Source organism: Epargyreus clarus, unplaced genomic scaffold (genome assembly GCF_041222505.1).
Source record: "Epargyreus clarus isolate Ecla_fem2 unplaced genomic scaffold, WU_Ecla_fem_2.2 ptg000011l, whole genome shotgun sequence".
Lineage (NCBI taxonomy): Eukaryota > Metazoa > Arthropoda > Insecta > Lepidoptera > Hesperiidae > Epargyreus > Epargyreus clarus.
In genome coordinates, this window is record NW_027332219.1 from 5,848,956 (window position 1) to 5,860,789 (window position 11,834).

Here is an 11,834-nt window from a genome sequence, read left to right on the forward strand (position 1 = left end):
TAGCGAAAAATGCTGAAAGGAGTTACGAGGCCGATTTTGATAAAAACTAAAACTGCATCATTACTTTTTTAAAATAACTTTTTCCCTAGCCGGGAATCGAACGAGTTCATTTTGAAAAAAAAATACACCCTCTATATTATTCCACTATCTGATAGTGTCGCTTATAAGGATCAAATTCTGGGAAGTAATGTTATGTGACAAATTAAAGGAAAAGGAAAATTTTGAAGAAAATACATATTTTTCCATACATTGCCATACTAATCCTTAAGGATTATACGTAACAAATGATTTATATGTAATTCTTTAGAAACATACGTAAGTCATACCATTGAAGAATTTGTTGTTTAATCAACTAATTATTCGATGTTATAACCGTGACATACGGCTTAGTATGAGAAAGTAATAGTTTGGCAAGTAAATTACCGCCGTTTTTAGGATTTATTTTTTAATAAAAATAGATAAGTGATTAAATAGTAAATTGTTATTGTTTGTTGTTTATAACTACGTTTCAACAGTAAATATAATTTTCTATATCTCTTTGTTTAGTTATCACTCGGATTTGACTCGAAAAAGACATTCTCGCAAATTGTCAATTTTACATCTGTATTAAACGAAACTCCGCCCATAGCAAGTTAAATCTATTATAATGGTAGGACCAAAGTAACCTTAACTAAGTCGGACATAAAAATATAAATTCTTGAAGAACAAAACGTCAATTTCGAATGATTTGAAACATTGAGCCAAAAAATTGTTAATACGCGAAATGTTTAAATTGATGAATGGCGGGAACTTAACTGCCAAATTAATATAAAAAAAATATGTGTTTTCTTAAAATTGAGGCTTGTCCTTTAGTTTGTCATTTATCATTACTTCCCAGATTTTGATCCTTATAAGCAACACTATCAGATAGTGGAATAATATAGAGGGTGTATTTTTTTTCAAAATGAACTCGTTCGATTCCCGGCCAGGGAAAAAGATATTTTAAAAAACTAATGATGCAGTTTTAGTTTTTATCAAAATCGGCCTCGTAACTCCTTTCAGCATTTTTCGCTAATCCTTATAGTTTCAGATTTGGCCCTGAAGGCCCGTTTTAAAAATTCACCCTGTATACACACATACATTAAGTACACTCGAAAAAAATGTCTATTGCATAAAACATGATACACGGGATGGCATTATTACTTTATTACAAATATCAACAATACAATCAAATAAACAATAAACATATTCACTATCAACCAATCGCGCGACCCCCTCAGCCCTAAACACAGATATATTACACATAAGGGTAATATCTATGGTCCAGAGGCAGCATCAGACAATCTCATACTTGTCTGGATGGAAGCTGATCTCCTGCGAGAAGTCCACGGGAGAGCCATCGTCCGCTGACGTCACCTTGTTCGCCGTTATCATCGCTAGCGAGGTCTCCGAGGTCCACGTGACGGTCAGAGGGAAGAAGTCGTTCGGGATTGCTGGGGTCACCCTGCAATTATATAGTTACATGTAAAATATACGCCGATTGTAAGATGGTAGAAATCGTCCTGGTTTCACTCCAAAAGCACCACCGCCCCACATATTTCTTTTTTACAAAAGCAGTGCTATGCGCTGCTGTGGTCTTATTCGAAAAGTGTCAAAAATAATTATGTTCCTCTATTGATATATGACAGATGATGGTGTATGACATACTAAATCTCATAAATTGATCTATCTGATGATAATAAATCGACAATCAATATTATTCTAACGTTATTACATTTTTTAAATGATAAAAACAAACTGCAATTGTAAGCGTCTTCTTTTTTTTGTACTTTTTTTTTCATTAAACTAATTTCTGGTCGACAAGTTTATACTTTTTTTCACACATACATAATAAAATGATGTCCTAGTTTTTTCCCTAATGTATTCATAGATAAATAAAATAAATCGTTTATTTTATTTAGTGTTTAATATTCTTGTGTTCCTCTGACGCTTCAGACTTCAATTCTAATCGATTTTTTTCAAAAAAATCACTTTTCCTACCGCAATAAAGATAGATACTCACGTGAGTTCCAACGTGCCGGTCTTAAGCCGATCACTGATGACTGGTATCGTCCACAGCAACGAGCGGCCCTTCTGAGTGTAACTACCTTCCCACTGGTGAACAACCACTGTGGGGTTACCGGCCCTATAACACACAAGAACCTTTTTAAGTACAACACAGAAAAGTTTAAGTATAGCAGATAATTTATTTTTTGTCAATAAGAACGGTTGTGTAGAACTAATTACACTAATTGACACATCAATTGAATGTTATTAAACATTTCGAGGTCCACATAAAATAATAAAAATTAATCTCAAATAAAAATAAATTATTAATTACAAAGTATGTATTATACTTTGTTGTGAAATGTATGATTAGAAATGAATAAATAGAGTTTAAAAATTGTCAATTATTAATAAACATGTAAATATTTTTTTACAAATCTGAATATTTAATAACTGAATGAATAAATGAATAGATTAATCGTTCGAATGAGAGAGAGAGAGAGATGGTGACATCTGCAACCTCTGATAGCAAATTAATCTAATCCGGGGTTGATTACAGATGTCCGTGGGCGGCATTTACCATCAGACGGACTGCATGCTCATCGCCTACTTCTATATACTATATGCTGCTGCAGCTTGACTCATGTGTCTCTGTGTGTGTGTGTGTCTGTGTGTGTGTGTGTGTGTGTGTGCGTGTGTGTCTGTGTGTGTGTGTCTCTCTCTGTGTGTGTGTGTGTGTGTGTGCGCGTGTGTGTCTGTGTGTCTCTCTGTGTGTGTGTGTGTGTGTGTAAGTGTGTGTGTGTGTGTGTGTGTGTATGTGTGCGTGTGTGTGTGTGTGTGTGTGTGAGGGTGGGGGAGGGGGAGGGGGGGTGTGTGGTGGGGGGTGCGTACGGCAGCGGCACGGCGATGGTGACGTCGGCGAGCTCCAGGTGCGGCTGCTGCAGCTCGAACTCGATGTTGACGTCACAGGCGCCACCGTTCTCCGAGGGCCAACAGTTCACTGTGAAAGCACATAAATCAATATTAGTACCATAAAAATCCTCATCATCAAATCAAATCATAGCCCTGTGCCCCCTTCCACAGTACTGGGTACTTTTTGGAGGTTTGTAAAAGGGATATCTGCTGGGCTAGTTGATCATGCCCAAGAAGCGACCTTGTTCCAACAGTTTTAATTCAGAATCTCTACATGCGAGATGTTGGGAAAACTTCGATAGCGTGTTTCAGGATACACGTGACGTCATCTCTTGCGTGTTGCCTCAAAGGTTTCCCCCGGGTGAACAAAGAAGTATGTGGGTAAATATACACACGTAAGAAGTGCAACTTTTTAATGATATATTAGTTATATCATTATATATTTATTATTAGGTTTATGGAAAATTATAACTTCGAAGACCGTACTCTGGTAACGATAAGTGTTTTTTAACCGACTTAAAAAAAAAGAGTTTTCCTAATTTGACCGTATACTCATATAATGTTTTTTTTTTAAATGTTTTTTCGCGGATAACTTCGTCGTTTAAACTCGTTTATGAACCGATCTTGATGATATTTTTTAACTGAAAAACTTAGAGTAATTCAATTAACAGATAATCTAATCCTTTTCATTCTGAGAGGAGACCAGTCCAGCAGTGGAACAGTAATGGGTTGACGTTGTTGTTGTTATAAGATTTCTTTCATCCGTCAATAAAGGGATTTAAATTCAAAAGCAAGTGTGTTACCAGCCAAGGGCGCCAGGCGGTCATCTCCAGCAGTAGCCAGCCTCCATTTGAGGACCCCGACATCGCTGTGCAGCGGGAAGGGCCGTTGCGCTTGCTTCAGACCGATCACACCAGCTGACCTGAACGCTTCTTTGTCCACGTTCGGATGGGTCTGTACAGAAGAAAAAATATAGTTTAAAAACTATAAGACCACGCTAAAATCGCACAAGGAAAAACGTTAATCCTGATTCCTGACGATCCCGATGACGATGTATTGTGATAGATTCATGATTAATTATTCAAAATTTTCAATTAATCGGACCGTTCAAAGCAGGTAAAAATAGATTTCAAAGATTCCGTTACATACATACACGTCAAAAGGGTGGTAAAAAAAGACAAGACAATGAAATAAACCGATGGATAATGTAGCGAAGACAAGATCACATAAAATACACAGACAGCAAATGAATATACAATACAATACTCTTTATTGTACACCAGATATATAATAACAAACAGAAATACACAATAAACATTAATGAAAGGTACAACTGGCGGCCTTATCGCTAAATAGCGATCTCTTCCAGGCAACCGTTTACAAATAGGAAGAAAGTAATATTGTATAAAAAGAGATCCAGGGTAGGGGTAAGAATATATATTATACTTATGTAAAGTATAATATATATTCTTATAATATAATAGTAGTGACAGGCAGTCCACCTTATATTTAATAGTACCTGATAACCATGGACATTTGTAATAAAATTTAGATAAGATTACAGATTACAACGGTTCGACTCCGCCATACCTATTTCTGCCTTACAATGCTGTGTTTGAAGGGTTCGGAAAGGGAGACATTTGTACTTATCAGAGGCACTTCATCTTATTCCTCAAGGGTAGCAATGCATCTGTGGCTAAACTTATGTAACAATCTAATTTTGTTTGTGATTGATTGACCATGGTACAGAGTTGATGACCATGGGCAGTAGTAGCCACTTACCATCACATAAACTGCATGGTTATTTACCGCTTCAATAAAAACAGTAGATATTGGATTAATAGAAAACAGTGGATTAAGAACAGTGGATTAACAAGAAATGTAAATGAAGTCGGTTAAAAAATACCTGCAACTGTAATGGCCTGGTGTCCTTGTTGTCAACGTGCACATGTATCCGTCCGAACTGCTCGTTGCTGATTCGCAGGGTCAACAAACCTGATGATCACAATAATAATATTATATAGACGCGATAGACTAGCGCTCGTTATTTAATCAATATTTATATTAATAATTTAGTTTAATCAATCTATATCATTTTTAACTACCAAAAATCGACTCCTGACAATGACTTTATATTTGTACTAGAAATAGTCAAAATCCTACGTCTAGTAGATAAAATTGGATAGATCGAATATTAATAACAAGCGTATGATGAAATTGTCCAATATCGATCTAAAATATTACATAATCTCATTATTATTGATATTGTAATATTGTTATTATGAATATTTACCGGATAACTCGAAACTTTGTATGTCCCCGTCTCTGCCCGCCACAAGGTTCAACCTCTCTTCGAATCGCAAGTGTACACTGCAAATAACAAAAGTATTGAATATTTCATATGTACTTATTTAATCCGAGCATCACAGCCTGTTTTTCACTTAAGCATGATACATACACTTTTATAACCAACTATTTTTAGAAGGACATGTTATTATTTTATTGATTAAGTAGATACAATTTCATTATATTCATTAACAATATATACTTACATTAGAAATAATCAATATTACTTAGATACAACTTGCCATGACAATTTGCATGCCATGACATGGCTGATTGTGAGATTCCTAGCAACTATTGTGAACATCTTATTGTACCACTATTACCGCAAATAAATATTTCATTTCATTTCATTTATTACATGCCCTTTACTATTACGTCTTTCAACAAAACTCCATACGCCCGTGCCTCACCCGAAAATCACACAACTCGGTGAACTCGGGTCACCCAATCATCATATACCCGAGTCTTTTAACCAAGTATCACATTCCTTATTTCACCTAAGCGTGATACTTAGGTGCAATACACATACAGCTCATATACTCCAGTCTATGCCCCAGATTTTTTGAAATCGAGCGCATTATACTCGAATCTTCCAGTCTAACTTTACACGCCCGAGCCTTTTGTCCAACCAACCGATACTCATATATTTAACTCGAGCTGACGACACACTAGTACGACACGCCCGAGTTCACTCGAGCTTACCCGAGCTTCACCCGTCCAAATCCCGCCAGTTTATTACGTTATCTCCATCCTTGCATCACTCTATCCAAAGTATATAAATCTCCACCCCTCATATACCCGAGTTCACCCGAGCTTACCCGAGCACCATTCGTCCAAATCTCACCAGTTTATCAAATTCTCTTCATCCTTGCATCACTCTAACTAGTATTAAATAACTCTTACTCCTTCTGATTGGGTGCAGCGGGTTTGTCCACAGCTGCTGCCGTGGCGGTGGCCACCGCAGCCGCTGTGTCTCCCTCACTGCGCAGTCGGGATACAAACGAGTCCGCGTCCGTCCCTCGGGAACCCAGCTTCATCGCTGATCTGCTGGCACCACGGCTGAAGATAAAACGATTTAAATGTCAAAAAAAAATTAAAATTTTTATCATTAAAATTAATTAAAAATAAAAAATAATAAATTACACTATAAAATATAAAATAACTTGTATACAAAATTTACATATATACAAAAATATTATCTACACTAATATTATAAAGAGGAAAACTTTGTGTTTGTTTGGTTGTAATGAATAGGCTCAAAAACTACTGGACCGATTTTAAAAAATCTTTCACAATTCGAAAGCTACATTATCCACGAGTAGCATAGACTATATTTTATATGAAATATATTTGATAAATAGATTTTGAGGCGGTACAAAGTTTGCCGGATCAGCTAGTAATATATAATCCTAGACTTATAATTATAATTGTAAATATTTTTCAGTTAATAAAATTGGTCTTTTTATCGGTACCTAAAAAGAAATATCTTTTTTTTGTCACTATGTTTACATAATATAAAAGTTATCGGAGCCCGCCTGTTAAGCAATATTAAATACTGGTGTTAGGTACAATATTTTTGCTGCTTTACTGCTTTCATCTTAACATTATGTTGTTATCCTGCTTTGGTGAATACCGTTTTCTAATTGACAGATTCTTGATTAGGGTCCGCAGTTACCATTTTTTTGAAAACGTTAATTTTCACAGATACCGAGGACTCCAGGAATGTTTATGTGAGGATATCAAAGTACAAAGTTACCAACTACAGTTGCTCCTACTTAATTTAAAATAGTTGCTACATTTTCTTTAATATCACTATATAAATGAACAAATATAAAAACTAAAAAATCATTGAAAAAAAGCCATTTGACTTTATAGGCTAATCTTGAAAATCAATTCAGACACTATTTTCAACCAACAGTATTATATTTCATAATTAAAGTAATATTTGTTTTTACTCAAAAACAATAAGGTTATTATAAAATACTTATACTCACGTATCTCTCGCCGGTGTTGATGGTATTTTCTCAGCAATGGACTCCACAGCACTCGAAGCATTGGCGATGTTGGAGCTACCGAAACCACCACCTACAAATGAATTATAACAATTTATTATCCTTAAGACCGTAATATTGTAACGTTGAATACTTACTGACGTAAAATTTAATGTTCACTTTCATTTTCTTATAATATAAGAAATAATGAAGGTGGTAGAACCCTTTGTGGTTCGATTCCGGCGGCACCACCGCCACACCTATTTCTATCTAATAACAGCAGTGTGAGGCGCTGCTGTGTTCCGGCTTGAAGGGTGTGATAAGGGAGACAGACTTTTCCGAGGCGTTCCAGCTTAGTCCTCAGGGGTAGCGGCGCATCTGTGGCCGACCTCAGGTAGGAATGTCTAATCCTATCTGGGGTTGATTATAGATGTCCATGGGCGGAAGTAGTGTAGTGTGTGTAGGACTCATAGTTATATAAGTTAGGTTAAGCTTAGTATTAAGACAGTTATAATAAAGACTTCAACTTATAAAGACGCCTCCCAATCCCTCACGAGCCTGCTCCTTCATTACAGTAGCCACTTACCATCAGGTGGACTGCATGCTCGTCTGCTACTCTTATATCATTAAAAAAAAAAAATTACACGCGGCATATAACTACTTTGGTTAAAAAAAATTGCACATATTGTGATTTTAAGACTTTTAAAAGATTTTAAGTCTTTTAAATTTGTATATACCTACATATAATACCACACACTTATTTTACTTTTATAACAATAATGTAGAGTAAATTAACAAAATATACAAATTGTGCGCTTGTGACAACTAATAGAATGGATAAGAATTGGACTTACTTTTTCACAGATTTAACTTAAAAATTTAGGGTTCCTACATAAATATAATAGAACTTCCCCCTACACACTACTCTTCACAGATTTTACTCCAAACAATATTCAAGGTTCGTTCATAGAAATCAAAAACCTGTCCCTATTCAATACTTACCAAATGACACTTGTGAACGAGGAGGCTGTCCTCTCTTAGCGGCCTCCAGCCGTTCCCTCTGGAGCTCCTTCGCGCGTTCTCGCATGCGGTTCGCCGCTTCACGCTCTTGTGTCTGTTTGTGACAATATCACTGTTATTTTAGCAATTAACTAGATAATTTAGCGGAATTATATTGATAGTTATTCATTGCAGTTATTTGGTACAATATTAACACTTATTTACGAGTATTAGATTAAAGTTATTATAGGTGACAAGGAAATTTAAGAGGATTTATCGCGACATTACAGTCGCATGAATAAATAATAGTAATAAACAAAAATTATATTAAAAAATATTGAAAACGACCAATCTCCATTCCCAAGACAGAATGATGTTTTAATTTATTTATTTCTAAAAATATGTCATACTCTTGTACAGATAATGTTTACTTAATATTTTGAAGGTGGTAGAGCCCTTTGTGTTTCGACTCCGGCCGCACCACCACCACACCTATTTCTACCTAATAACAGCAGTGTTAGGCGCTGCTGTGTTCCGGTTTGAAAGGTGTGGTAAGGGAGACAGACTTTCCCGAGACGTTCCAGCTTAGTCCGCAGGATATGCGCCGCTAGCATCTGTGGCCGACCTCAGGTGGGAATATCTAATCCTATCTGGGGTTGATTACAGATGTCCATGGGCGGCAGTAGCCACTTACCATCAGGTGGACTGCATGCTCGTCTGCTACTCTTATATTATGAAAAATATATATATATATATTTGAGAAATTTCTGAAACTATAGTGATTTTAAGACAATTATTTACTAACTGATTACTCATTGATTGAAGTAACTCACCTGTCTTACAGCTTGGTAAATCTTCTCTTCGTGCGAATCCATTTCAACAAAAGAGCGTACCTGAAAAATTAATGTCTCAATTATTAATTATGTCATATAAACCTAGTAAATCTTTTATTAACATTGTAGGTACATTAGATCTGTTACAATTTTCATAACAAATATTAGTGCATTTTCTGCAATAATGCTATTTATTATGGTATAGTCCGCGCCCAATTGCTAATACGCTCTGAAGTTGGTGCGAGCAGGTGTAGTCACACAATTTGCTATGGCGACGCGATTCATTTCTATATTCAGAGCGGACTAGTAGTTTTACACGGACTATAAATTTAGATCATCACCATTTAAATAGTTTAGCATTGATGATATTTGATTGAAATACTAACCTGTGCCAAATTAACACTCTCCCTGTAACCCAAGGCGACAATCTCGTCAAACGCAAAAAGAAGATTGAACGCCTGATTTAACACTTCCACCTCGGTCAGCTGAGTGCAGTACTCTGGTACCTGTAATAAAATTGCTATATATATAATATATAGCCCTTATAGCCCGAAACATTTTGAAAAGAATTACCTTGTTGTTTAAAATAGCAAAAGATTGTAGGAGAAACTAAATAAATGTAATACTGCAACCGCCCACTTGGCATTTGCCACAAATTTCACACAACAACCACACAACAATAACAACTACACACACAAACAAATGTAATTGAATTTAAAGGTGGTAGAACCTTGTGTCATTCAACTACAGCGGCACCACCGCCACACCTATTTCTGTCTAACAGCATTGTTAAGCGCTGCTGTGTTCTGGTTTGAAGGGTGTGGTAAGGAAGACATACTTTTCCAAGGGGAACCAGCTTCGTCTTCAGGGTAGCAGCGCATCTGTGGCCGACCTCAAGTAGGAATATCTAATCCTATCTGGAGTTGATTACAGATGCCCATGGAAAGCAATGGCCACTTACCATCAGGTGGACTGCATACTCTTCTGTTACTCCTATATTAAAAAAAAATGGAGATGGGGGAGGGAGTGGAGCTAAATCTCACTACATCACACCTTTCGAAAAATCACTATAAAACATCTCAGGTAATTTATTTATGCTCCACTAACTAAGTAACTATAATCATGCATTAATTGACTTACCACTCTACTGAAGAGCCTCAGAGTCTCCAAGTCCTCAAGGATGTTGCTGGCCTTGGTGGTGATTAACAGCATATACAGCTTATCAAGGGGTTGGTACACATACCTGAAAAATTTCAAAAAAAAAATCTATTTATTCTGAATTTTTGAAAGTGTGTCAATACTTTGTAATTTCACTGTATGCCTGGAATTCAAATCTTGGAAGGCCAGATTGATAGGCCCATTTTTGTAATTTCACTGTATGCCTAGGATTTGAAACTTGGAATACCAGATTGATAGGCCCATTTTCAAACCACTAAGCTATCACTGCTATACAGATTTACAGATTGTTTTTTCTTATGAAGGATGTGTTGATGACAAAATTTACCATGAAAGGTATTTTGATGAAAATTAAACCTGTACCCTTACCATGAGTTTTTACGTTTTGACAAATATGACTGTTTTGGTATTTGTTTACGTATTTGCCCATACAAATTCCAATCAGCGCCCCTAGTGGATCGTGACAGAACTTGGAAATAGTATGGGCCAATACGTAAACAAATACCAAAACAGTCATATTTGTCAAAACATAAAAACTCATGATAAGGGTATTGCATCATTTGAACGATATGGAATGTATTAGATAATGTCACTTATAAGGACCAATTTCATCATTTTTGCTTATCCTTATTATTGATCACATAATATTTTCTTCCTGTATATGAAGTATCAATCTCTATTTATATTTATTTAGGTTACTCTTTAAGTATAATAATATGTTTGGAACAAGCAAGTTAGTACCTAACAGACTCAGTTTCAACAAATGTGTGTTGTCTGCCACCAGTCATGAGCTTGGGGAACGCCGCCAGGAGTCCTTCTATCCTGGCCTTCGTCATCTCCACAAATTGTCTGGACACCAATGCTGAAAATAAAATACATTATGACATATGATGAAAAAGATGATGACACTTTTAAAATTATCAATTACTGTTAAATTCTGTGTACTATGATTATTTTTAATGTTTTTTTCAGGAGAATTTCTTAAACATTCGCTATAAAACCCTCAAAGTCCAACCACAGACCTGCTACGTCAGTAACTTCATGACTTTTGTTAGCAAAGGATGTGAAATTAGTATAACATAAACTATCTTATATTTACGAATACTATGGTTTTAAAAACAGATTAAGTACATACCTTTTCCTGACTTCGTACACACCGTTGCCGCTATAAGCACCTAAAATTAAGTAAAAACATGAATTTCGAACTCAAACACAAACCGGATGAGACTACAACATTTTGTCTTCTTATACGAAAAATACAACAAAATTACTATTTCTAACCAATCAACACTGATATAATATGTAATAGCATAATTACCATCTTGAAATATATTCGATTTAACTAAAATAATTCACAAAAACTCCAAATCACAATAAATTCAGCCACATTAAATTGACAGATTGCAGATGACGTGTAGTGTAGAATAAAGAAGAACAACAGAACAAAGAACAAATGATATAATTTGATAAAACAATAAAAACGTAATCGTTTTTTTTAAATTAATAAAAATGAAATTTTGAAGAATTTGCATTTTATTTGTATTTTTCCGAT

At 35.5% G+C, this 11,834-nt stretch overlaps 1 protein-coding gene across 1 annotated transcript; it reads right to left on the reverse strand.

The window, feature by feature from the left end:
- Nucleotides 1–1,110: 1,110 nt before the first annotated feature.
- On the reverse strand, nucleotides 1,111–11,721 carry deltaCOP (coatomer subunit delta). The gene is made up of 15 exons (XM_073077810.1): nucleotides 11,601–11,721; nucleotides 11,418–11,457; nucleotides 11,024–11,144; nucleotides 10,247–10,349; nucleotides 9,493–9,612; nucleotides 9,107–9,166; nucleotides 8,277–8,388; nucleotides 7,278–7,368; nucleotides 6,187–6,342; nucleotides 5,231–5,307; nucleotides 4,844–4,932; nucleotides 3,741–3,891; nucleotides 2,917–3,025; nucleotides 2,042–2,164; nucleotides 1,111–1,483 (listed from the first exon to the last, which is right to left on the reverse strand). The coding sequence occupies exons 1-15, from the start codon at nucleotides 11,601–11,603 to the stop codon at nucleotides 1,315–1,317; spliced, it is 1,524 nt and encodes a 507-aa protein (XP_072933911.1). The 5' UTR covers nucleotides 11,604–11,721; the 3' UTR covers nucleotides 1,111–1,314.
- Nucleotides 11,722–11,834: the final 113 nt, after the last annotated feature.

What these genes read in the sequence shown, in the direction of transcription:
- deltaCOP (XM_073077810.1), bottom strand. An exon ending in TGAGGCTCTTCAGTAGAGTG is followed by an intron (nt 9,613 to 10,246) that starts GTAAGTCAATTA and finishes ATTTTATTACAG; the next exon opens with GTACCAGAGTACTGCACTCA. An exon ending in ACAAAGTTTCGAGTTATCCG is followed by an intron (nt 4,933 to 5,230) that starts GTAAATATTCAT and finishes TGTGATCATCAG; the next exon opens with GTTTGTTGACCCTGCGAATC.